Below are 26,980 nucleotides of genomic sequence, written 5' to 3'. Positions count from 1 at the left end.
AGCCCTCTTTCCACCCAGAGGGGAGGGCGCACTGCAGGCTGGCTATCTTGGTGCTTCTGCATGGCCCCCTCCCATCACAGACGAGACTAAGCACAGGAAGCATCTCTCTTGTAATCCAGTTACACTGAGCTCCCACGCTTCCTTTTCTCACGATGCTTTATCTAGGAACTGGGTTGCAAATTTTTTGGGGGAAGAGCACCACCTTCCTATTTGCCTGTGAAGCTCCCAGCACGTAGTCTATCACACACACACACCGCCCCCCCCCCCATGTATTCACATTGTGGCAGCTGGGCTTGCATCAAGTTTCACTCCATTCATGAGCACTGAGCTCTCTTGGAGGAGGTACGTCAACCCTCACCTGTATTAGAGAATGTATGAACGGAACACATGTATTTCTGCAGGTTTTTCCATAACACCCACCGCCTCTTCTCCTCCTCTGAAACAAGTTGATGGTGCCACAAATGTAAGCCAAAATATTGCACTAATTTTCCACGAACGCTGGAAGAACAGTCCTTCCAAGCATACAATTAGCCCAAGTGCTATGACACGACATATGATACATGATATATATGATACATGATATATCATATGATATGACATAACCCCAGGAGATATTCACATTCTTTATTCTTGCCCTCCCTAAGGAATGCTGCATGGAACAACGCGGAAAGCCAAGCAATCAGTTGGCCTTCAGATGGGATTCAAATCAGACCACTAACAAACAAGTTAATTGAAGAGGGAAATTTACTGGTTGTTGCTGAACACCTTCTTATGCTTATGCTCAAATTGAAAACATGCAGGTCTTACTGTTGTCTGCAAATTAGATCTACATCTTCCACAAAACCCCTGGTATAATTCCAAACACAGAGTTTAGAAAAATAAGGGCACTGTAACTGAAAAATACCCACTTTTATCCAAACTGCAAAAGACGTTTGAGTTTACTCTCTCACACTTTGCTTTAGTGGATCAATCCACTCCAAATCCTTGAAAACCACACACCTTTGTTCCCCTAAAAAAGAGAATTTCTGGTTTTCGTCCCTAGGTAATTGTTTGGGACAGCCACTTTGTGACTACTTGAGCTCATGTGCAGGAACTTTTTCATTTCTATTTCTATAGGACAGGATCTTGAAATTATGTGAACTTTTCCTAAAACACTGATGGGAATAACAAAAGGGAATGAAAAGGTCACCTTCCAGCATTATGTGAAAAACAATGGCATTTTCAATATTCAGTAATGTCTATGTTACCCGCATATTTCTGCAGTTTTCCTCTCCTACAGCAATGGCCTTGACACAACTAAGGTGGCCAGAGGTATACACTAAAAGCAGCTCTCAGAAGCACCCAGTACAGCAGAGAAAAGCTTGGCTTTATCCAAAAAGCAGAGAAGAGAAGAGAAGAGAAGAGAAGAGAAGAGAATAGTTCAGTTGGAAGAGATCCACAACAATCATCCAGTCCAAGTGCCTGACCACTTCAGGGCCGACCAAAAGGGGATTAGGGGATTTTTTATTAGGGGATTATTAGGACCGTTATTAGGGGAATGGTCCAAACACCTCTGAAACACTGACAGGCCTGGGGCATCGCCCACCCCCCCAGGAAGCCTGTTCCAGTGTTTGACCACATTCTCAGTAAAGAAATGCTTCCCAATGTCTGGTCTAAACCTCCTCGGATGCAGCTTCGAACCATTCCCACACGTCCTATCACTGGATCCCAGGGAGAAATGCTCAGCACCTCCCTCTCCACTTCCCCTCCTCAGGAAGCTGGAGAGGGCAATGAGGTCACCCCTCAGCCCCCTTTTCTCCAAACTGGACAAACCCAAAGTCCTCAGCTGTTCCTCACAGGACATGTCTTCAGCCCTTCCACCAGCTGCGTTACCCTCTTCTGGATGCGCTCAAGTACTTTCACATCCGTGTCAGATTGTGGGGCCCTGAACTGCACACACTGCTCAAGGTGAGGCCGCCCCAGCACCCAGGGATAACCACCTCTTTGCCCAGCTGGTTATGCTGTGTTTGATGCACCCCAGGATGCAGTTTGCCCTCTGGGCTGCCAGGGCACATCCCTGACTGGCGCTGAGCCTGCCCTCAGCCAGACCCACAGATCCCCTGCCGCAGGGCTGCTCTCCTGCCGCTCCTCTCCCAGTTCATACCCGTACCTGGTGTTACTCCATCCTAGGTGCACAGTCCCGCATCTTGACTTGTTAGCTTTCATCCTGTTAATCACTGCTCAGAGCTCCAGTCCATCCAGATCCCTTTGCAAGGCATCTTGTCCCTCAAGAGAGTCAAGAGCACCTCCGGGTTTGGTATCATCAGCAAACTTGCTAATGGTGCATCGGCTCCTGCACCCAGGTTGTTGACAGAAACACTGAACAAAACTGGCCCTAGAACTGGACCCTGAGCAGCAGCTGGTGACTGGTCACCATCCAGATATAGCCCCACTCACTACAACTCTCTGAACCCTGCCCTTCAGCCAGTTCCTCACCTGGTGCACTGTGAACCCACTCATCCCACAGGAGGGCAACTTGTCCAGAAGGATGCTGTGAGGGACAGTACCAAAAGCCTTACCACAATCCAGAAAACCTACATCTGCCACCTTCCCTTCATCCACTAGGTGTGTGACCTTATCATGGAAGGGTATCCAGTTAGGTAAACAGGACTCTCCCTTTGTGAACCCGTTGGCTGTGCCTGATGATTGCATTGCTCTTTAAATGCCTTTCAACAGTACCCTGTATGATCTTCCCTGTCATTTTTCCAGGAACCGAGGTTAGGCTCACAGATCTGTAGTTCCCTGGGTCTTCCCTCATGCCCTTCTGGTAGATCAGAATAACACTGGCCAGCTTCCAGCGAGCAGGGACCTCCCCAGGCTCCCAAGACCTTTGGCAGATGACTGAGAGGGGTCCTGCCATCACATCCACTGGCTCCTTCGGTACTCTGGGATGAATCTTACCAGGCCCCAGCGACTTGGGAACATTCAGCTGATACAGCTGGTCCCTTACGGTTTCAGTGTCCACACATGGAGGAGAGTCACTGCTCCTGCGTTTGTGGTCCTACAACTCCTGGGACCAGGGCCTCTCAGCATTACTGAAGATCGAGGCAAAAAGAGCATGGAATGCCTCTGCTCTACCTCCATCCCTATCAGTCAGCTGGCCGTCTTCAGTAAGTATCAGCCCACTGTCTCCTTCAGACCTCCTTTTGCTATTGACATATTTTAAAAAGCCCTTCTTGTTACCTGACACAACACTGGCCAGTTTCAACTCTAACTGAGCTCTGGCCTTCATCCCTGCTCCCTGTATACACGAAGCACAGCTCTGTAATCTTCCTGCAAAGCCTGGCCTTGCTTCCAGACATCACACAATCTCTTTTTCCTCTTGAGCTCCACGAGGAGTTCCCTGCTCAGCCAAGCTGGTCTTCTGCCCGGCTTGACTTCTGACGCAGTGGGACAGCCTGCCCCTGTGCTCCTGCAAGATGGCTCTTAAAGACTGACCAGCGCTTGCGGATTCCTAAGCCCTCAAAAGCAGATTCCCAGGGTACTCTGCTAAGCAGCTCCCTCAATAGCTTAAAGTTTGCTTTCTTGAAATCCAGGGTACCAACCCTGCTGACCTTTTTTCTCATTACACCAGCCGTTTCATGATATTTCATAAACTCAACAATGGCCAAGGCAGCCACCTATTATCACATCTCCCACAACACGCCTGCAGTCTGGAGGTTCCCTGGTTATACTTCTTCTTGCAATGGAAGAAGCAGCAGTTGAAGCATACAGTACAGCTTAGCTTCAAAATGCTGCACGTCTTTTGTTTGCCTGCCCTTCTTCACACCAGCTGCTCCCCTCACACATGCAACTGCTATCCTCATGTCCACCCAGATCGCATAGTAAGTGAGCATGAAGCTAATTCCTGCTCTTTCATAAACTGCCTGGACTGGGTGGGACTTGGTGCAGGTTCACAGAGGCTGCTTGACCAGAGGAGCCTTACCTGGAAGGAGCTGAAAAGGCAGGTGTGTATTCACTGCTGTCAAACAGCCACGTCAAGATAAGGAGTAGCATGCTATGCAGAAGTTGTTTTAAGTGGTTTGGGGCTCAGAAGTTTAAATCACATCATCAGAATCCCATTGCACTGTGTGTCAGGCATATAAATAAAATGTGTGCAAAACCCAGCCTTAGCACAAACTAGAGCCAGAATTATTTCTACTAACTGAGACTCTGGCTCAATATGTAAATCAAGATCTGAAACTGAAGCAAAGCCATACACAGAAATAAAGTGTAAGGGTACCTAAACTCCACCCTGAAGTGGTACTTGAAAATAAAGAAGTTTGTGTCAAGTTTCATGATTAAACATGTTTTAGCAGGTTTTACATCCAAAGCCTCGTTTTTATTATGTCAGATTAAGATTGTTAAAGTATCTTACTCGTGCACATACAGGTCTGGATTAATTTCAAAGCTCAACTCAACTGAATTTCCTGGTTTCTGAAAAGAAACATCATGCCTTTCACAGGCAACAGGGGTGGAACCCACACTTTGAGGGAATAGCTCAGAGCAAAACTGAAAGCACAACAAATCACCCCATATAAATAAATAAATAAATGTAAGTACTACTACAGAAGAGCAAATCAAGGTTAAAATAATGAATTATTTGCCATTTAAGTTTGGGATAATTTGTTGAAAATACACACAGGTGAAGGTAACAAACAGTTTTAAGAACCAAACACAAACACCTTTTTTCAAGTACTTTTCAGGTATTTCTTCTCTTTGTGGTGTTTCCCTCTTATTTCCACTCCTCGGAAATGCCAGTAAACTTCCACAGATTTAGTAACTGAATTTAGGAAGGGTTGGGGTATGGGGGGACTTCAGCACAGATGATATTATGTATAATCAGTCGCTGCATTTGTCAGTATTCCCATACAATTATCCCACATTCACAGCATATAACAAAAACCACCATACAATGAAACAGCGACACTGATTCCAGGCTGAGACAATATAAGACATAAGAATAAATCAAAACCAATAAAGTTCAAATGCATCCAGCTTCATTCTGTTTTTCTACAAATGGAGACAAAACAATACTGTCTTAATCAGTAGTCATTGCAGTTTAAATGATTTGGTTGCACATCATCAGAATCAAGAACAGTATGTATGGGATATTACTTATGGTTCAGTGATTTCTTAAAACAAATCATGAAAGAGAAAAAAAAAACATTCCCCTTGTGGTTCCTACCTAGAAATGCTGCCATGTTCATGACTTGGCTAAACACACAGCTTGCAGGAGGTGCATCACCTGCGATACTTGGAAAATATAAATGTATCATTGTAACCTTAGGATGGCAAAGGCACATGAATAACAACCATTAATCAGAACAGTAACTGGAAGAAAATCATTCACTTACCTGATATAAGGTGGTCTTTTGGAACCAGGCTTCCTAAGAGACACAGATGCATAGGAACAAAGATTCAGGATTTTCTTTCCCAGTCAGTTTTCATTGTTTTATTATTTTAAAGAAACAAGTGATTGAACGTAAAGCCCACAACCAGCTCTTACCTATCTGGTACATTTAGTGGGAGAATTTTGTTGTCCTCCACTGCTATAAAGTACCTGTCAAAAAAAACCAAAAAACAAAACAAAAACAAAACAACCAACAGTGTAAAACCTCATTCTGACTCCAATTCCAAATATCACTGAAACAACGCCTTAAGTGTCTCAAAGCCCACTGACAGGATCTGCTGGAGACAGCCTGTGTTTCTCTCTGCTCGAGCTGGCAGTGCTCAATTCCTGGCCTAAATATGTGCCTCTCTCTGCGTTGCATCTGTTTTGCATGGTCAGGTAGACAAACAGGGTCACTGGACTGAGCTGCCTTAAAAATAACCAACCAGGGGAAAGGTTTTCATTTTTAATCCAGGTCATTTGATTCATCTGGTTTGCCACAGTCCCCCATCCACAAAAACTGTTTTAATACAAACAGAGGGAATGGGTGGGACAAGAACAACAAGCGACAGGGGTCAGACAAATAGCTTAAGCTGCCCCTGCAGCTGAAAAACAACATCCACAGACCGTGAACAAAGCCACATCCTACAATATAACTGCCTCTCAGGTTGAGCATAGCTGCTGATCACGTATTTATCACTCCCAAATTCACACTGCAGTTGTCTGCCTGCATGCTTGGAGACAGCCCAGCTCAGGGCAATGCAAGTCTTGTGTGCATTTTGATAAGAAGTACTAGTGAGAAAGTGAGGTGTCAGCATTAAGGTGCTGGCAAGTCATCAGTGCAGTGCTGGACGCTGTGGATTTTGAGTCTGCACCCCAAAGCAGGGCCTAAGTGCTTCTCCCAGAGCTCTACCAACTCATTCAAAGAAAACGTAATGAAAGAGAATTTTTGCATTTTTGCCTGTTTCTTTTCAGGCACCTCCCAGTAACATGAGCCAGGAAGAAGGTAAGGTCTGAAACTTGGTCTGGATAGCACAGAAACTCAGGGATAAAGATGTGATTCTCCAGGTCATGAACTGGCATGGACTGGCCCCTGCCCATACCATGGTGCCTTCCCAGTCCCACAGTAACTCAAAGACAGAGCATCCCCAAATGGCTCTCTGTACTGAGATGCAGCCCACACCACAGTGGTACTTCTGACTGCCCCAGCCTAACTTGGGGTTACTTAATAACCAAATAACCAACAGGAGATAACTTACACTATCCATAATCCAGCTGATGTGAACAGGGTGAACACAAGAGGTAAAAACATCCACACACTGCATTTCTTCCCATCCATACCTGCTAGAAACAAAGAACAAAGTAAAAACAAAAGAAAGAGGGAAGAGGTAACCACTTGCCTTGGCCCCCTGCCTTTTGAAAGTGGGAAAAGCATCTGCACAGCAGCTGCCAAAGCATCCCAAGATCAAGCTCCTAACAGCCAGGCAGCAGGCACTGAAAACCTTTCATACTGTCATTATTAGCACAAGGGGTTAACCTGCTGCACACAACAGAGCATAAAAACAAAGGCACAAATTGCCTGGAGTTGTGGAGTGGAAGACTTTTCAGACACGCCTACAGAATTTGAGTGGTTTTCAAAGTATTTTTCCTAAGCATTTTGCACAAGGTGACACCACAAGACCCACCGCCCTAACTCCTTGCTACCTCCCACAGGCACAAGGCACGGCAGCCTCCTTCTCAGGATCATTACTGATTCCACACACGCTGCCTCAGCAAAGCCTGCAGCATGAAGGGAGAAGGATGCACGTGCTGTCTCCTCATCTCCACAAAGCACAGGACCAGCTCCCATCCTGGCTGCAGCAATCAGCTAAAAATAGCATTCAGCTGCACTCAGAGCGGAGCCGAGCTCCAGTGCCAGCACCCAGAGTACTGTCAGGATGAGGTGTTACAAACAGCATCAGCTCTTGACATGAAGACACTGTGAAATCCTGCACGGGGTGTAAGGATGCTGTGTACACCACCTCCTGAGGAAGCGTTTGTCCTCCAGACAAGATCACATTGGATGAGCATCTGAGATGCAGGGCTGTTCCTGCAGCAGCGTGCAATTCAGAAATGCTGCTGCGTTGCTGTGCTGCGGACACAGAGAGCCCTATGTCTCCCTGCAAGTCCCCTGACAATGGAGCAAACATATCCTCATGCTCTGTCCTCCTCCGTAAACGTTCCTCCAGGCACCAGCACAGCCAAAAGACACAAACAGAGTGTGAACACCATGAGGCTCACAGCTCTGGTCCCTGCTTGACTTTCACCGGGGCAGCAGCAGCACCTGTGCCCTTGTGCTCTGCTTCCTCCTCCCTCTGTAGCCTGCTGCAGGGCAGGCATTTCCTGGGGTCACTGAGGTCCCCATGGGACAGGGTGCCAGGGCAGCTCGGACATGATGGCCTCTCATTACACCCTGCTTGTATTTGCAGCTCAGTTACCTCATCCAGGTCCTTAAAGCAATGACTTTTCCCTTTGCTCTGAAGAAAGCACCCATGTTGTCAGCCTCCTCCTCCTCCCAGGTGTCCTGGCTTTCCTACACCTGCAGCACAGGAGCCATGGTCTCTGGGGGCTGCTGCCCTGCCCTCTCCCCTATGTGAAAAGTCACAGAAGAGAGTAAGCACCCTCACCGTGCCACAGCCTGCCCCCAGCTCACAGCTCCCACGTGGCAGCTCTGGGCTGCAGAGTCAACACTGGCAGGACACTGCATGGGGCCCACAGCAGCAGAGGCTGAAGGAGTTGAGGTGAGGCTCCCCAGACCCTGAAGAAGGCATGGCAGCATCATACTTACCCCTACGGGCCAGCTGTCCTGTCTTCACATCCCTGCCAGGGTACAAAACAAAACCCTTGCAGTACCCTGACCCACACCACACTTGCACAACACCATGAGGCCACGACTTGGTGCTGTCTGTACAGATAGCCTCGAGTGAGGCTGAATGGCAAACCTCAAAAGACAGAAAAGCACTCAAATAAGGTCTCCCTGACCTGGGAGCAGAGAGAACTGCAGACAGGGAGCATGAAATGATGCCAGCATTAAGTATGTCAATTTAAAAGGCAGTCAGCTGCTGCATGTACACAGATCTTTAGCGTGGTGTAACAGATCAGAAGAAATTATCAATGAGGGTGGACTAGATTTCCCCACCCATCTCATCTCGATTCCTCTCCTCCCACACCGGAGACACAAAGCATTTCCCAGCTCTGTTCCCCGCACAGCCCTGCTGCAGCAGTCACAACTGTTCTGTGAAGCTCTGCCCTGGCCTTTTCCTCTCGCAGCCCATCAACATGCAGCAGCGTCCCTTGGCTGGTGTTGGCCATCGCTCTGGTACCGGGAGACCTTACCAGCAATGTCAAAGACCACTTCCAGGTGGCAGCTGCCTCACCTGCAGCAGGGTGCCCCTGCCAGACCCTGGCAGCACAGTGCCCAAGTGCTGGCACTCTGTGCAAGCCATAGCTGTAGCCGAGTTCCCTGCTCCTGTCTTGACTGAAGGGGAGTAGGCAGGTAATGTCACCTTCTGTTACAGCCCGTGTTTCCTCTGCAAGGCTGTTAATGCAGTGCTCAGCTCTCCTCTTTTCTCTGGTGGTGGCTGGACTAAGCCAAGGTGACACAATTCTTTCAGGTCAGGGGATGGCAGATCTTACTATTTACCCTTCCCCTTTGGAAACGTACAAAGGATTCATATAAGCAATAAAAGCAAATACTAGCCATAATACTTGTCTTCGTTAACAGGTTGCCACAGCTCCTCCGCCTTCCAGCACGCCTCCCAGCCAAGAAATAGCAGCCTTCACAAGCTATTTCAGCGCTGTCTGTCGTGCAGAGAGGGAGGTGGCACGGGGCTTTTTCCTCAAGCAAAGCAGCAAGGCAGCACACAGCGATGGTGACTCCACACCAGGGTAAGGTGGGGAAGTGTGAAAATGCTGTCCAGATAACTATTACTCTGTGCTGAGCTCTGCTATGGAGCCGGGGCAGGACTGGTGCCCAACCTCATCAAAGGCAGCGTGACACAGCTGCAGATTCATCCCCTTGGAAAACAGCCCTGTGCTTAATATTCACTGTGCTGTACAGAGTCCCCTTCTATCAACCAGTAACAGAAAATGACATCCCAAATCAGTGCATAATTAATGAATGACGAGCATAGAGCGCAGCATCCCAATGGGAAGCCAGGGCCATAGTTCAGAGAAACACACTAATTTCAGCCAGTTAAAAAGAAACACCTAAAGAACATACCCCCTGCATACCTCTCATCGCAGCGGTTGCGTTTGCACCAAGGAAAAAGGACAGCACTCCCAGGGAGTGCAACAATGACCTGCATGGGGCCACGTCTTCACCAGAGCTCAGTGCAGCCAGGGCTGGACCTTTTGCAAAATAACCACCCACATCAGGCCGGCCAGCCTCACAGGGTGCCAGGTTCTGTGCAGGCTTGCCTCTCAAAGCAGGCAGGAAGAACTGACCAGGAAAAGATGTTACTGCTACGCACCCTCCTCTGACAGGCTCTGTGCCGAGGCATGGGTGCGGGACAGCACGAGCAAATACTCTCCAGCACACCCTTGGATGGAGAGCAGGGGGGCAATGGCTGGACGAGCAGTGTTGCTAGCCCCTGACAGCCCACACAAGAGGAACAGGCTGCCTGCATCTGACAGCTGAAATACCAAAAGCCGGAAAGAAAGGTCCCTTTCTCCCATGTCCCCAGATGGCAATACCTTTTAATGCTATCCATTGGCACATGCCACACATTCTTGAAGATGTTTCACCACCTCCATGTGGGCAGAGGATGGTTTAAAACCAGGACCGAGCTTCTGCACATTTCTCATTCACTCCCTTTGTGTTATTTGGGCACCAGGAACAAAATTACACGTAACCTCACTTCCCTTCCACAGGAGAAACCCTAAGCATGTGCCAAACCTGCCTAGCTTTGCACTGGCGTTCAGCAAGCATTCTCAGCAGTTGCCTTTGGGTTAACCTGTCCTCTTCAGGGAACGGCTCTGATGTTCGTGTCTTCAAGCCAGGAGACCTCCATGCACACTAAGACCAGCACTTCTAACAGCAGCCAGGAAAAAGAGAACAAGCAACCCAAATGACAGCCTCCCCTGAAACACCACAGCAGTTTAGCCAAAACAAAATGCCAAGAGTGATAGGAAAAATAACCTAAATTCTCTGTGGGAAATGTAGGAACAGTTTCTTTGACAGCTAGGTGCTCCACAGGGAGGACATAAAGTCAACCTTGTGCTTCACCGCTCTGTTCTGCATTGCCGCCGTGACCAGTGATGCCAAATCTGAGTAATCAACTCCAGCTGGCCACAACAGCCATCTCCACCAGCCCATGTTTTCACAAATAAACATACTGCATCCAGGAGGCAGTGGGTAATTGCATACACCCATTTGTCTTCCATTTTTAAGGCTTGCACAGAAAGGCCTTCAGTGACAGAAAGCCCTCTTGGTGCAATAGATTCACAAGGCTAATAAAAACGTGTTTTCAGCTTCACAGCTGACCCCAGCCAGAGTCAATGCACCTTCCCAAAAGCACATGCTGTAGTTTTCCAGCCCCTCTTGACTCACAGTCTCACACCATCATTGCAAAAACCCTGCTGAAGCATGCTCCTGCTGCCCGCTACCACGGATCAGGGTGCAGCAAAGGGTTTCACTCCAGCACTGCCACAGGGTGTGTCTTGAGAATTCCTCTCTGTGCAGGCTTACTCCCTTATCTTCATTCCCATTTTATGTCTAAATCTGCTCAGACTGTCACCTGTTTGCTCTGCTCTTATTAACATTGCCCCACTACACCCCCTCAACCAATTAAACTCCCATTCCTCTAACATACACACTTCAATTACAGCAGGCAGCTCACCAAACGTATACCGCTGCTTGCTCAAGGTTCATTTAATGTGAGCATCTTAATTTCATCTGCCAAGCAAAACTACAGGCTCCTCCTGAAGTTGCTTTTGCCACAGAACATGAATGTAAGGAAGGAAAAAATTACCATGTTAACAGCATCGTACATCTTTTTTAAGACTGGAGCATGCAGATGCATTTCAAGGGTCCATACACAAGCTGTGTAACAAGACAGAGCAACGCTCCTGCATTTCACACTGCTAGGCCATTGAGTCATTGCAGAGAATAGGTGGGGAGGCAGAAGCACTGGGAGGAGGTGGAGGATGCTGTTCAAAATATACGGCAAGTCATAAAGAATTGCTGTCAGTCAGCAACGATCAAAGGGGAACGAACACAATTTGTCTTTTGGGGGAGCCCACTCTCTGTTGCTCTCTTGCTTTGAAAAGCAAAAATAACCACAGTCACTTGATACCTAATCACTGTAACAGAGCGGATACAAACCTGCGCATTACATAACGTGCCACCCACAAGTCACAAATGCCAATGTAAGAAAACAGAACATTTTCAGGTTTATCTCAAGGTTCCCAGACTGAGTGCACGACAAGAGATAAGGCATGCCAGAGACTTGTAAACACGTAACAAAATAGTGGGGTAACAGGAAAAGAAGCGATCCCCTCTGACAGCAGGTTATGATGCTCTGCTTGCTCTGGGTACCCACCTACCATCTCGAGGGTGTGTAGAAACATCTTTTTCATTTATTTAATATACGAGAGGAATGGGAAAAGGTGAAGACATTGCTGAGTTATGTATGGGGGAAGCAGAAGATGCTTCAGTAATCCTGCAACAATGTTAAGAGACAATGCTTTCACCCACAGAAACATCTATATGTATTTCATGTCTCACTTCGCACACTGTAAATGTATTCAGTGTGCTAATGAAATGCTCTGGCCAACACAAACTTAACAGTGATGGGCGAAGCGCACCAAAGGAACGAAACCTTCTAGCCACCAAAAAATGGGGGCAGAAAAGGCTGTATTAGCATCCACTTGCCCGCACTGTCCCTCCAAGCTTCCCCAGGAAGCAGTCTCCTGGAGTTGTGTAGAATTAATTTGTTATCAATGCTGTAAATATATATAGATTCAGCCTTTCCCCAGTGCCTTGGTAAGAAGCCTATGCAAATGACAGTGTATCCTACCCAGAGATACTCCTGCAGCACCCCTGGGTCCCGATATCAGTGTCACTCCTCTGCACCCTACTGTCCTTCAGAGAGTGCCCTGGGTATGCTGCTTCACCACCTGTGCCCTCAGCCGCACGGGGGTACTTACAGGCCATTTGTGAACCAGCGTTGAGCCGCTGCGTTACAGCCAGAGACACTGACTGTAAACTCTTCTGGGCTGAGTCTGCCTTTCTTGCATTTGGCGTTGTACAAACTAGGCACGTCCTGCTTCAAGACCAGGCTCCTGGATGTTATAAAAGAGAAATTATTATGATTTTCCACCTTAGGACCAGAGGGGTGTTTTGCAGGCTTTGACAGCGCTGTGCTCTGACCCGCGCACCTACGTCAGCCCGCAGTGACTTCCGCGAGGTCCCACTGGTGCCACGAGCAGGGCTCAGGCAGTCATGGCCCTCAGCCTGCACCAGGCAAAGGAGGCAGAGGCAGGAGCTGGGTAAGGCAGAAGGTGCTCATCCAGTTTAAACAGAAATAGCTGGGTCAGCAGGTGGTAGAACCAGCTAGGAGCAGCCAGGACTTAGTGAGACTCACAGCGAACTGAGGATCACTGCATTTTGCCGGTGCTGTGTGTTTGTTTGCCCTAGGGACCCCACTCTGCTTGGGAGCACCCACGGCAAGATTCAGCCCTCCCAGCTTCTCATGACTTCAGGAGCTGTATGAGCCAGGCAGCAACCAGCCCCCAGCAAGTCCTCCCAGTGCAGGTGTGTTGGACTGCCCATGCCCCAGGGCAGATGCCTCACCGCCTCTCCAAGAGCAGAGGTGCTCAAGACTGGGGCCACTTTAGCCAGACCTCTCCTGAGATGCAAGAGAAGTCTCCAGCAGAGAGTCTTAACGCAGACCCAACCCCACAGTCCCACACCATCACCACAAGGCCACATTTTCCCCTTACACAATTAGCCAGCCCTCTGGTCTGGGATGCCTGTGAGAACAGCACTTACCCCAAAGTCTCAGCCAAACCCCAAAGTGAGAACTGCTGGAAAACGAGGAGGGCTATTTATGTCCTCATAAAAGACAGCAAAGCTCTCCCTGCTGCAGCTATGCTGTGAGGAAGGAGTCTCTGAAACCTCCTCCTTGCTCTGCAAGTCATACACAAATGCAGGCAGGTGTTGTGTCAAAGCCCAGGAAGTCTGAGGCACCGTGCAGACAGGCTGTCCAGTGACCACCCTCCACCTTAACCGCCCCAATCTAATGACCATTGCCTGAACCAGCAACAAGTAGAACAGGTGTTTCTCCTCTTGTAAGGTACAGTGATCTTGACAGTGATTGATAGAAGTCTGCAGACGTGTTTTATTTGCTCCTCAGTTCCAAAACCATGAATGCCTTCAAGCATTTCCAATGTGCGTGAGCAAGCAAAGCCAAGACACACATTACAACAGAAAGGGGCAGACGCCTGCCCGAAATTTCTGTCCCATTATCAGGAAACAACGTAAGTGTTGGGAGCAGCAAAGACCACACAACAGGGAGGTGAAACCTGGCAAAGACAGGTATGTCATGTCGACTTACAGATAAGCTTTGAAGGTAAGGAAAGACAAACTAAGCCCAGAAGAGCAGACTTCACAGAGCAGTTATTCCTGATTATAGCTTCTCTTCCTGTACTTCATGGATGAGAGAGTACATGCCTTGAAGGCCAGAACAGCTCCAGGTTTCCCTCCCCTTGCTACCCCACCACTGTTTTTCTTCCCCAACAAACACAAAACACACACTCAAGCTACAGAGCTTCCCATGCAGTGTAAGCAAGGCTTTTCCCAATGGTTCACCTTGTCTTTCTCCTCTCTTGCCCCTTCTACCCCTCTCCTATCCACTGTTTGGAAGCACAAGCTCCTTTCTCCACTGCACTTTGCAGCTCTATGCTTCTGAAGAGCTGTGCACTGTCCCCAAAGCAGCATTTCCTTATGCTACACCAGTGGGCACCACCAGCTGAAGCGTAAATACCAAGCAGCCTGCACATGCCAGTCATGGGGAAAACACCCAAGGCCCGTGAGTTTTCAGGGAGTGTGGCACAGCACATCGAGCTTTCTCAGGACAGTTTTCCCTCACCAACCTCTTCAGCCTGAGGACTCCTGTACTACTCACATGGCAAACTAAGGTCCTCTTCCCCTTGTATTGACCACCAAAGCACCAGAGAAGCAGCAATGACATGATGGGCCAGAGGGTAAACTGCAAGGAATGGACGTGCAGTACCCATGACTTGCCTTTTGTCATTACTCTAAGGTAGCCCTCTCTGGCATACAGACTGTCAAGGGTACGACCTACCACATGCGTCTTTTAGCTCTGTTTAAACCTGTGGAAATCCTTTGTCCTGAGACAAGGTAAGCAATCACATAAGCATTTCTGTGGCTTTCACCACTGATGCACCAGTATTCCTTATTTGTAGGAATTAGTTAAATTTATTTACCACTCTCCCAGGCTGCTGCAACCATTAACTGCTGTTTGCAAAGTGCTCAGGTGAGCTATCAGGAAGGTGCAGTACAGCGTTTCACTTCATGCAAACCCATTGAAAACATAATAGAGGGAACCAGGGAACAGCCTCCACCTGCTGAACAGGGGCCAAGCCTGCAAGGCTGCTGTGACCAGCCTCTCGAGCACACCCAGAGGGCTTAAACGTTCTGCTCCCTTTTGAAATATTTTCAGAGACAGGCTTGCCTGTAGCACAAGAGATATACATTAAATTAAAAACCACACGAAACCACCTCTAAGAGCATTCAGCCGCACCAAGACCACACTGGGGAGGCTCTCCTTGACAAAGCTGTGGCCACCTCCAGTGGCTTGGTCAGGCAAAACCCACTCCTGCAGTCCTGTGGGGTCAAAACTGACAGGCCACTTGCTGTCCTGGCTCAGGCAGCCATCACTGCTGATCCCCACAGTTCCTCATGGGGAGCAGGAAATAAGATAGGGAGGGCAAAAGTTCTCTCCGTAACTACCTGGATCTGCCCCAGCTCAGGAAATTGAAAGGGGGATGCTGGACACTCCCCGCACCATTGCAGCAGACTGGCCCAAGTTCCCCAGGCTTTTCCTCCCTTCCCACTGCTCCCTGCAGGAGAGGCAGTCCAGACCTCTCCTAACAGCACCAGAGAGCACCTCGGCCTCCCCTCCCACTGGACTCGCTGACCATGCCACCTGTTCCACTGGGCAGCACAGCACCCAGGCACTGGGGAGGAAGCCTCTGTTTTTATGTGTGGTGGGCAGGGTGAGGAGCAGGCTTCCCTTCTGCCTTGCACACAGGACCTGCCCTCCCCGAAGGAGCCAGGTCTGCACGCCTGCCAAAGGCAAACACTTCTCAACTGAGCAAACAGCACTCTTACAGAGAGACTGCTGCTCTTGTAGGCAGCTCTCCCTTGCAGGCATGACCATCCAGAGGCATCCAGAGCATTAAAAATTTGCATTAAACCCCATGCAAGGTAATCTATAGATAGTTTAACAATTCCTTTCATGGCTTCTGAAGCTTCATCACTCTTCTTTTCCTCTCCTCCCTCCTCCTCGTTACTCCACCCTTCTCCCTCCTCCTGGTGCCTTTCATACCTCTCACGACACCTTCATCCCCGCACCTCAGGTGACCACTTCTGCAACCTGTGGGGACCCAAGGTGAGGGGAGTCAGGCACCTAGGGAACTTTGCAAGTCTTCTTGAGACAGCAAAAAATATCGTTATCCCCATTTTACGCAATGGGGCCAGTGAGTTGCTCACCGAGAGGTCACATGGGAAATCGGTGACACAGAGAAGCGAACACTGAGAGTCCTGGTCCAAGCCCTCTACTGCAGCAGCAGCTTCATCACCTGCCAGCCACCCTCCCTCACAGTTTATTCCTCCCAATATATTGCTTAGGATCGTCTCCCTCCTTTCCCACAAACCTTTCTCTGCTTTTTTGGTCCTGCTTATCCTGCAATCAGAGCTCATTGTTTCAGCTTGGACTGTAAGATCTGGATCTTGAAATGCTTTTGTTGGGCCAAACCGCAATCTTGCAATCTCGGGCTGCCCGGAAATGGCTAGGGGTGGAGAGGAAACCACGGACATGACATTACTTCCAAGAAAAAACAATTGAAAATGTTGGTGTTCATACAAGCACACATCCCTGCTCTGCATCTGAAAAGCAAACACTGCAGCACAAAGAATCTTAAAGAAGGGGAAACGAAACAACTGCACTGACTTCTACCATCCAGGCTCAGAAAACGCTGACAGCTGGACACGAGGAACAGAATAAGCAAATAGTTTGACTTTTAACAGTACAACAGTGAAAAGGAGCCAAACGTTTCTCAAGCAAATACGAGTCCCCATTCTTTACCCTGTTACCCAGAGGCAGAAAGCCAGCAAGAATCAAGACCTCTTCTTTTAGGCACTTTTATCCATTTGACAAGACATGACAGGCGGGCGGTATGTTGGGATATACCTTTCGCACACTTCCCTCCTCCATATTGAGTTGCTGTTCATAATTAACCATACGTGTACATTGCTATGGCGTAAGGACCATGTGAATATTGATCGGACAGTCCTTAAGGTCACTTTAAAAATATATATAAAAAATAATAATTAAAAAAAGGCAGGAGGGCAGAGCGGCTCAGAACTCCCCCAGGCTTTCCAGCCTGAGGACTCTGAACCAAGCACGCTGCTGCAAGAGAGAGGTAAGGCTGAGGTGCCAAGCGACCCCATCACCCTGGGACACCAGCGCCCAGCACCGCCTGGTCTCATTCTCTCAGAGGCAGGATCAGGATCTTGCCCGTCCTTCCCCAGGGAGCCCAGCAGCCTCTCCCCAAATCTCCTCCCCTGCCGGGAAGGTAACGGGACACAGCCCGCACCTCAGGCATGCCGCCGGGACGTGGGGGCGGCAGGGCCTGTCCCACCCCACAGCCCCAGCCCAGGCGCTTCCCCAGCCGCGGGCAGCGGGGTGCCCGATGGCCCTGCCGAGCCCCGCCACCGCCAGGTCCCCAGCGCCGGCGGGACGCCACAGGGGGTTCGGACCCGCGGCCCAGGAGAGCCCCTCCGCCGCCGAGCCCTGCAGGCCCCAGGCCAAGCGGCCCCAGCCGCCTCACCCGGCCCGCGCCTCCCTGCCTGCCCCAGCAGAGCTCGGCACGGCCAGCGCAGGGACCGGGGCTCCCGCCGAGCCCCCGCGGTGCCCCCCGCCGGGCCCGCCCCGCCCCCCGCGGCCCCGGGCAGCCCGGCCGCCCCCCGCCAAGGCCGCCCCCCGCCGGGGGCACCCAGGCCACGGGCGGGGAGGGGGCGACGGGGCAGGGGGAGCGACGGCCGGCGGGGGTGCGCGACGGGGCGGCGACGGCGCGCCGGGAGGGGGCGGGGGGAGCGGGGGGTCCCGACGCTCGTCCCAGTCGCCGCGGGGGCGGCTCCTACCTGCGGGCGGCTCCGGTGGCGGCGGCTCCGGCCCCGGCAGCGGCGAGTGGGGGGCGGGCTGGGCCGAGCGGGGCGGGCCGTGCCCGGGGAGGTGGCCCGGCATCGCCGCCGCCCCGCACGGGCGGGGCCTGCAGCCGCGGCGGCCGTGGGGCTCGGCTCGGCGCGGCCCTGCTGTCCCGCGGCCCCGCCGGGCCGGGGCGGTGGGGTGCGGCCGCGGCGCCCGCTGCCCCCGTCTCCGCCGAAACCGAGCCCCATGCTCAGCTCCGGCACCGGGCGCGGGCCCGGGCAGGCTGTTCCTGGCACCGCGGCGGGGCGGGCTGAAATCGGCCGCGAACGGGTCCCTTGTCTGTCGCCCCCCAGCCCGCCCTCCGCAGTCCCGGCAGCACCTGCCCAGCCTGTGGCCCTGGGCAGCCCTCAGCCGACGGGGAGACCCGAGGGAAGCGGCCAGCCAGCAGCAAGAGACCGCAGGAACAGCCTGTGCCGGGCTGTCCCCTGCCACCCCCTTGCCCTTTGCGAACGGACGGTGTGCTTCGTGGTCACCGTCAAGCCTCTCTGCGGTAGGAATTTTGAGAGGAAACATTCCCAGCAAAACAGGTTGGCAATAGCCACTGGGGAAGCTTTCCTGGGGTGGAGGGATCCCTTCACTGTCTGACCTTCGTCGGGTTAAGTCAACATAAGCCTACCACCTTTTTCTCCTCTCCCCTCTCTGCCAGGCTGGAGCAGGACCGCTGTGGTTATTGGCTGCCTTGCTTACTCTCCTAAAATGCAGATAAGGTGTCACTTATTCCAAGTTTTGCCCTGGCGCTAACGCTCAGGAAGCAACACAAGATGGCCACCCACCTAAATCTGCGCCAGGCCGCAGCAGCGAGCCGAGTTACACACCAGCAGTGCATCAGTGTTTTACACGGAGTCTTCCTAGTGCCCGAGGAACGCTCCTGTGCCCTGCAGCTGCGGCCCTCAGCACACCCTGGAGAGTTTGTCCCTCTGACCCCTGGGGACTACGGGCCCTCAGAGCACGTGCAGCACCAGCAGGTCCCCTGAACCCTCACCGACGTGGCTGTGTCTCTGCAGCGGTGGCACTGCTAAGGGAGAGGGCAGCCACTCTTGTAGAAAGGCAACTGCTGTGCATGCTTTTTGGTGTTTTAAAGGCGGAGGGAGCTATTTTTAGAGCTGAAATAACCTTCTTCTTGCTCTGCTATTTCAAATCTTATGTTATCCTGGACCAATAAACGGCTCTTTGCAGCATTTGCTTTTTGCAGCCCCACAGGATCCGGAGATCTTGGCTAGGTTTTCCCTCTGCGTGCACTGACGTTGCTGCCTCATGGCACTGCCACGCTAAGGAGCTGCAGGCCACCACAAGTGACTGCCAGGTGCGGCTTTCCTTGGGCAAGGAGGTGCTATTGCCCCCATGTCACCAAGGCAGACCCCAAAATCAGGTGCCTGGAAAAAAGTTTGCTTGAAGTATCAGCATTATCCGCATCCCTGGCTGCAAGGCTTCCTGCCACAACAAAAGTCAAGAAAGCTCACTGCGAAAGTAACAGAGTGGGGGGGAGGTCTTTGAGTTCAGTAACCTCTGGCTTCCCACAGCTGAGGCTGAAGAAACCCTTCTGTCAGACAAGCGAGAAGTAACAGCGCTCAGCCCCAGCGATTTTGGCCAGAAAGGAAAACACAGCGACTAATCAGGAACCACCTTAGTCACTCCTGTCGTCAGCCAAAGCTGGAAGGAAAACAATGCAGCATATGGGATTTTAAAGCAATTTCATTTTTGGTAAACTCTGAGCGTCTGAGACATTTTGTTCACAACTCTTTTTGGAGCAGATGGTGTCCCTTTGAGTGCTGGAAAATGCACAATTCTGACAGGCCTACCAAAGACCTCTCAAAAATGAAAAAATTGCCTTAAAAAAAGGGCACAGTCTGGGGACAGCGTGTGCTAGAGCCCACCTGGTGCAGGACGCAACAGAGGTGTAGGGAGTAGGGTGCTGTTACGTGGGACCATGGGGATATTTCCTGCAATCCCTTCTTCACAGGACACCAGTCCCACGGGAGGAACAGCCCCTCTACCGTGAACCTTGTCCTGCAGCATCCCCCCACCACGGGGTGCGTGGGTGCAAAGGTATGTAGGGAGGCAGGGCATGTGGGGGCATTGCTTTTGAACTGCGTCCCACAATAATGCATCACCTGCCTCACTCACGGTAACGCTGCATGTCTCAAAGCTCACCTTGGCCTGTGGAGTGAGTCTTCCCTCCCACATATCCACCAACGCTACCATCACAAAAATGAGTAGCCATAAGGACGTTCTCCCATCTCATTTGGGGTTCCGCCTGGCTTTCCCAGGGGTGGGAGTGCCGGAGGCTGACACTGATGTCCCTCCCTGCTCAGCCCATGTCTTTGAAGACACGATTTCAACGATGCTGGTGTCCAGGTGTGGCGATGCTCCTGGGACACTGTGAGCAGTGCATGACTTCTGCCCCAGTCCTCACTGGGTTTTCCTGCTGGGCCACTGAGACCCAGTGGCAATTCACCCGGCCTGGAAAGGGGACCTGCTCCAATGCAAGCAAGTGTTCAGAATTATGGCTTTGCTTTGCTGTCTGCTAATTAATATTTCCTCCCCCCAGTGCTTTACAGCAGCTGCATGTTCTGTGTCCAGATTTCACCATATGAGTGCTCTTCACGGGGACTGAACTATGTGTCATCTCCACATCCGCTTTCTTCCAGCAACAAACAGGGAAAAGGGAATTGCTTTGAGTTTGCTTTCAGTCCTGGGAAATACATGTCTTCTGAAAATAGATTTACCACCTGGTTTTCCCATCCTGCTTCTTTCTGCTCCAAAGCTTGAGCAAGACCTGGCAAGAAACATCACCCACCCAGAAATGGAAGTGGTGGGGGAAAGGGGCCAGGGAACACTCAGCAGCAGCTATCAGAGCTGCTCCGTACCCTGATGCATGGGCTAAATACAGTGCCTAAGCAACAGTTTCTCAGTTTGTTAACCCTCATTTAATTAGCCAGATCATCTCTCATCAAAGCCATCTGTTCCTTTATCCAGCTTTTTAAATATTGTGATAGACTTCATTTCTCCAAGTGTCCCATTGCTAGACAGATACCGTCTGAGCATGCATGCCCTTGGCTTGGCATTAACAGGTGTGCTCAGGATTTGCTGGAGGGGCGGTCACCTGCAAGTGCTCTCTCTCATCCTAAGAAATATTCCCAGATCCCAGCCCTCCCAGATGAACTGCTCCCTCTTCCCAGCTCACCCGCATGATCTCCACTCAGAAAAATTCACCAAGATTTGGGACTGGAGCAGCAAATTGAAGTGACTCACTCCATCTCACTGCAAGAAAGTAGCACCATTTAAACATTTAAAAAAGTAAGACTGGAAATAGAGAAAATGGATACAAAATTTCCAATTTTTTTTTTTTTTCCATAATAAGAGAAGTCAAAAGAGTTACTGCTGTGATGGCAAATACATCAGATAAACAGGACTTGCCTGTGAGACAGTCAGGATCCGAACTGTGAGGAGGAAGCCTTGAAGCGCAGATGAGAGCTGCAGTCTGGTGTGCCCTGGCCCCAGCAGACACGTGTTCTGGCCTGGCAGGACACTGTAAAAAAGACAAATTATTTTTTTTTAAGAATAATGAGATTAAGTAAAATAATTACTTCCTATTATTATGCTATAAACACTAATGGAATTATGTCAGCCAGGAAAATTTAGTACCCCCCGTTAATGTTGACGTTAGGCATTACTGCACAGAGAGAGTAGGCACCATTTCACGTACAGTTTTTATCTGCTGCTGACTAGAGCTTTTCTCCCAGGCCAAGGTCTGCGAAAGAGTTTGTTTGGTTTTGGTTTTGTTGTTTGTTTTTTTTTTTGGTTGGGATTCAACTGCTCATCTGCTTCTCTTTCGGTGGTGGATTTATCTTTACTGATGCAGCTGGTGTGGAGCGGGGCCCCATCTTTACCTGCTTTGGGGCCATACCTTTGCTCTCTGCCCTTTTGGCCTTAACCTCAGCTTGGCCATGGCTGGTGCATGAAGTGGGGAGCAGCGGCACAGCTCCTGGCACGAGGCTGCAAACCATTTGCCTCCCTGGGACTTGCTATGGCTGTACCAAAGCCAGCAGGACTGGATGGGTATGGTGGCAGCCGGCACGCAGAGCAACTGGACAGGCCTGCCAGGGTCAGCTGAATGCAGATTTGCAAAACCAGGGTGGGAATTCTGCTATCATTTTCTCAGAAAAAGCCTAAACCAGGGTTTAACTCTCCAGGAAGCAGGGCAGCAGGAGACGCGCTCCATAAATGCAATGCACCCCCATGTGTGAGGAGTGATTTAAACAGCAAAAGCCTCTCCAAACAGTTCTGCCCGTGCAGGGGCACCCTTGGGTCCTCCACAAACTGAGTGCTTTGCTAGGTTTCAGGGGTTTTGAATTTCTCCCCCAATTCCCCCCACCTAGTGGGGCTGGCATCGCCAGGTGTGTGCCCCTGGATGCCAGACATTTCAGCTCCTGGGCTGGGCACCACGGAGCCAAAGCATTGCGGGAGCTGGGGCATGTGGGCATGTGTTAACAGATGTCTACTCTTCCCACTGGGCTTTGCTTTCAATTTTATTTTTTATTCTTCTTTTAAAAGAAGATTTTACTGGAGATTGTACCTTGATTCCCAGAAATGCCCCAGAAGGTGATGAAAAGGAGCCCCATAACTCCCTGTGAGACCCTTTCTGCATAAGGGTATAGCTATGAAATGGTCTGGCAGCAAAAATATCGAGGTAATACAAGTCTGGCCCGGCTATGCTTTTGGGGCCACAGCCTGGGAGCTGATGCATCGTCAACTGTTAAGAACCCCTCCAAACTGAGAGCCGTCCCACCTGCAAATACCCCAAACATCAGCTGACCAGAGCCCATAGGTCTGTCACCATGTTTCATGCCTGGCATGGACTCCCAGGCTCACATGGACACAGGAGACCTTTCAGACCTCTTTTTTTCCTGGGAACCTCCCACCTCAACAGCTCAATGTGATACCTGAAGCCAAGCTGCATTTCCCATCTGCTGGGCTTACTTCCAGAAAGCTGCCAATTCCTGGGCCTGAAAAATTATCACTGCTAGCCAGAGGACAGCAGTCACCTTGTGCTTGCACGCTGCAGAAGCAGATTGGGATGCAGATATCACCAGGGGTTGCAAAGGAACAGCAGAGCCACTGAAGGGAGTGGGCAGAAATCCACCCCCAAGGACCCATGTAGCCTCCTCCGCATATTGCACCTCGCCGCCAGCAACCCCTGCTTTCACCAGCTGTTTTTAAACCAGCTCAGGGATACGGTGACCAGCCTAGTGCTGGCCACACACTCTTTTCCCACCCCAGGCCCCTGTGCAAAGCTCTGCACCCGAGTGCCAAAGGACTAAGCGAAGTTGCGGTGCTGCCACGCAGGATCCTGGCACAGCACCTGGCCCACTGGTGCAAAGCAGGACTGCCGCCAGCGTGGCCGTGGGGCTGCCGGGCAGGAGATGGCACAGGACATGTCCCCTCCGCTTGGCTGCTCTTGACACGTATCTTCAGTGCCAGCGCTCACCCTCTCACCACAGCCCCTTTCTTGAGGTGTAACTCCAGCACCAGCAGGTTTTGCTCACACTTGCCTTCTGCTCTGAGGGTTACCTGAATGCAGCCCAGCCCGTGTGCCTGACCACAGCAAAGATGGGATTAGATGGAACCTGGAAGCTCATTGCAACCTTGACCTCATGCCACACCCTGACGGTTGTGTTTGTACACAGCCCTAATGGGGCTTCATCAATATTTGCGCAGCCGAGTACATGCTGCAAGTTACAGCTGAAATTCTCTTTTAGCGACTGTGCCAAGTCCCAGGGCAGATGAGCCACCCCGTGACAGGAAGCAGGTGACCTGCTTGGGGGTTTCTGCTTGGGAGTGGAAGGAGCACACAACCCCTGAGGCAGCACTGCATTTCCTAAGGGCCCCACCAATTTCCGGGAAAAAAAGGTAAAGATCCAGTCCCTGCTGCATGACAAAGCCTGAGAGCCTGGAAACAGCCTACAGGACAGCGTACAAATTACCTCTTCTCAGGTGGTGTTATTCCAGATAGTTCAATGTGCTGGGAACAGTTAAGAGACAACAGACAATCGGGTCTTAGGGCTAAGTTTGACAGTCACCGCATCTTTGGTTTAGCCCAGCCTACAGCCAGCCACCAACCCCCAGTCCCTCACTGCTTTTGTGCTGCCCAGAAAGTACTAGTGGGGTCCTCTACTACCGGATCAGCAGGAGAGGTACCAAAGTCCACAGAAACGAGCGCAGCTCATGCCTCAGCACCCACCTTACCAAGGTTTCTTTACTTTCAGTTTTTCAAAACCATGGGTGGTTCGCCAACGGTTTCAACATCTCAGATCCCTGAATCTGCCTGGAACTGCTGTTGCTGCTATACCCACAGGGAATGCTAAAATAGAATAAAAATTACCTTGTAATTTCAGGTAGAGAGGTTCAGAATGGCGTACCTCTTTACAGGGCAAGTTACTCTTCTTACACCATGTACTTGTCAGAAATCAGATTAAGGAAGTCCAAGTAACAGCAGTACAAAAAAAGATACAAAAGGATCTCAAGTATGATAAATATCAACAGGAAGATGTGTATCCATATGCCTGTAAAGAGCATTCACTGCAGTTCTCCAGCCAGGAAACTGCACAAACAAAATCATGGGAACACCAGTAAGATTAGGCATTTGCTCGTCTTCCCAGCCTTGCTCTTACACTCAAACATGAAGTCCACACCCACTTCCCACGTAATTCTGAAGGCTGGTTCCCAATGATTTTTGCCACTCTCCAAGGGCTTGTCAACCATGCAAAGAAGGAAGGAACAGCACTATCTTTGTAACCAACAGGTCAGAAACCTCCCAGCTCTGGGAGTCCAATTCCACCCTCTCTGGCAGGCACCCTAGGGGGTGGTGGGGAGGCATCTCCCACTCTACTGTGTGCGATTCCCATGTCTGTCAAACAGCCCCAACTGTGGACGAATGCACATCAAGACATGACTTCTGGCACACGCAGGTCTTCAGACATATCTCGGCAGAAACAAGGAGAACTTAATGCAAAATCTAAACAAAATACTTAATAGGTTTGGTTAAAGCATTGTCCTTGTCACATTGGGCTGATATTGTGCTATTAAATTGTGATTTTCACATGCAAGAACTTGCCACGGCTTCCCTTCAAGCTTATGTCAGCTTGCATTTTCTTTTTTCCCCTTAAATCAGCTTGGTCATTAAACCCAAAGTAATCAAATCTCTCTGTGCCCTTCCGTTTGACAGCACTCCTTTTCCACTGATGAGGCAACCAGAAACGCTGAGGGGGGAGGTATTTTGGAAATGCTGCCCTGAGTGAATAGCTGGAAATGCCAAGTGAAACACCGCTGTAATTCTGATGTGTGATGCACAAAGCTCTTTGCTTTGGGAGATTTTTAAAATAAAACACAGCCGCCAGTCTAACTCGTAACTGTTTATTGTAAATCACTCAAGAGTTTACACATCATTAATGGCAAAGTAACACTGTTAAAACACCTGCTGGATGAAATACAGAATAAAGACAACTCTTTTATATTATATGGCGTCATTTAAAAAAATCAAGAAACAGAACATAAAAGAAACCATTTAAATTTTATTTTCCAGTTCTTTCCTGAAAATATCTGGGTCTGAGTCTCAGTTATCTCAAGATCCCTGCCTTGCCCAGGGCATCGGGCCACACAGCTGGGAAACAGGCACTGCCTCTCTGAGGGACAAGGCAGTGACCTTCTTTATAAATGAAAATCATGCCCTCTATCTTCAAAAGTGCTCCAGTGCTGACAGTACAAAGCCTCTCTCCTGCACTGGCTAACATCTAACACAAAGGGCTATATGTCCCATTAATTCCACATGCCTTTTTTTTTTTTTTTTTTTTTTTTTAAACAAGGCAACTGTTAAAATTCAGATGCTACATAACTGTCTTTATATTTTGCTCAGAAACCAACGGATGTTGCATGCAGCTGAAATATTAGTAGAGACTCTGACTTAGACAAAGGTCAGTTTTCTAAGACCCACTAGTCAAAGGCAGAAAAAAGAAATTAAGAGGCCTCTTGTGCAAAAGGAGCTAAAACATGCATGCATGGATGGCCATGACTGATTAGGATATAACTTAGGTCTCCAAACATTGAAACCGAAGCTTTATTTGGCTTAAGACATGGTTGAGCTCTGTACCTTTACAAATTACGATGCATACGCAACACAAAGGAATCATCTCAACATAGCATCGGATGGTATTTTGGCCTGTACAGAGACTAATCTTCAACACAAAAGCCTGCTCAGCAGTAAATGGTTTTCATATTTAGCAAAGACGACAGAGCACTGGGCTGGCTAACAGGGCTAACAAAAACAAGAAAGCAACTTTTCAAACTAATGTCTGACTAAGTTTAGGCTGATTTTTCCCCTTGGTCATTCTGGTTTTCATCGGTGTCGTTACTGTCCTTTCCATTAGTCTGTGGCTGAAACAACACATTAGGCCCTGCCCCATCCCCTCTGAGGGATGTGTCTCAAAAGCATATTTCATTAACAGTAGGAACAAAAATCTCCCCTAACTGCACTTGGAAAGGATAGTTAAGTTTCTCCAGCCTGCCAAAGTTTACCATGAACAAGCAAATTACAATGTATTTCAGACATGAACTACAGTGACTAAAATCAAATCTCTCTCCTGTTTAACTATAATATTAAATAATATATAACATTTTTACACTTAATAGTCTGAAGTTTGGACATAAGACACCTAGTAAGGAAAAAAAGCTGGGGCCGAATCTGTTCCTAGGGAATTAATTTGGCCCAACTGATCTGAAAAAGCTAATTTTACCCAGAGGAAAATAAATCCACCACAGGCACAGGGGTGCATGCACACCCACCCACCCACGTTCACGACAGTGCTGGCAGAGCAAAGCGTTACTTTTCAAGCACTGCCATCTCCAGTCCTTTCTTTGCGAGCCTCGATCATATCCTTCGGAGCCTGCCTGCGGTCAGTGACCAACCCCAACCAAAACATGAAGTCAATGAACCAGGTGGTGGGGTTAAACTTCAGGCCCAGCTCGCTGGCTGAGTAGTCGAATGGGAAGGTGTGGTGGTAGTTGTGGAAACCCTCAC

General features: G+C 49.9%; 2 protein-coding genes and 1 long non-coding RNA gene across 14 annotated transcripts in view; 1 reads left to right on the top strand and 2 right to left on the bottom strand.

Moving 5' to 3' along the window:
• Nucleotides 1-17,892, bottom strand: part of TMEM150C (transmembrane protein 150C) — a 25,287-nt gene extending 7,395 nt beyond the window's left edge. Inside the window, exons 1-7 of one of the 7 annotated variants that reach the window (XM_040583583.1) lie at nucleotides 17,841-17,886; nucleotides 16,352-16,486; nucleotides 12,599-12,733; nucleotides 6,670-6,754; nucleotides 5,528-5,581; nucleotides 5,376-5,408; nucleotides 5,207-5,274 (exon numbers count right to left, since the gene is read on the bottom strand). In XM_040583583.1, coding sequence (XP_040439517.1) covers nucleotides 5,207-5,274; nucleotides 5,376-5,408; nucleotides 5,528-5,581; nucleotides 6,670-6,754; nucleotides 12,599-12,605 — 247 coding nt within the window. In that variant the 5' untranslated portion in view covers nucleotides 12,606-12,733; nucleotides 16,352-16,486; nucleotides 17,841-17,886. Of the gene's footprint in view, nucleotides 1-5,206; nucleotides 5,275-5,375; nucleotides 5,409-5,527; nucleotides 5,582-6,669; nucleotides 6,755-12,598; nucleotides 12,734-16,351; nucleotides 16,487-16,821; nucleotides 16,841-17,840 lie in introns of those variants that run through there. The other 6 variants (XM_040583611.1, XM_040583593.1, XM_040583573.1 and 3 more) reach the window with 6 other exon arrangements.
• Nucleotides 16,830-25,423, top strand: LOC121083350. 5 transcript variants are annotated; one of them, XR_005826323.1, is made up of 3 exons: nucleotides 16,830-17,119; nucleotides 17,195-17,272; nucleotides 18,201-25,423. It is a non-coding gene; the product is annotated as an uncharacterized LOC121083350 (long non-coding RNA). The 5 variants fall into 5 exon arrangements; XR_005826325.1 differs by lacking the exon at nucleotides 17,195-17,272 and having other exon boundaries at nucleotides 16,923-17,119; nucleotides 18,201-18,434; nucleotides 18,554-25,423; XR_005826324.1 differs by lacking the exon at nucleotides 17,195-17,272 and having other exon boundaries at nucleotides 16,923-17,119; nucleotides 18,201-19,953; nucleotides 20,456-25,423.
• The window catches only part of SCD5 (stearoyl-CoA desaturase 5), a 31,511-nt gene continuing 29,837 nt past the window's right edge, over nucleotides 25,307-26,980 (bottom strand). For both annotated transcript variants that reach the window (XM_040583531.1, XM_040583539.1), the window contains exon 5: nucleotides 25,307-26,980. In XM_040583531.1, coding sequence (XP_040439465.1) covers nucleotides 26,790-26,980 — 191 coding nt within the window. In that variant the 3' untranslated portion in view covers nucleotides 25,307-26,789.

Source organism: Falco naumanni, chromosome 1, assembly GCF_017639655.2.
Source record: "Falco naumanni isolate bFalNau1 chromosome 1, bFalNau1.pat, whole genome shotgun sequence".
Taxonomy (NCBI): domain Eukaryota; kingdom Metazoa; phylum Chordata; class Aves; order Falconiformes; family Falconidae; genus Falco; species Falco naumanni.
This window is presented reverse-complemented; position numbering and strand designations above follow the sequence as displayed.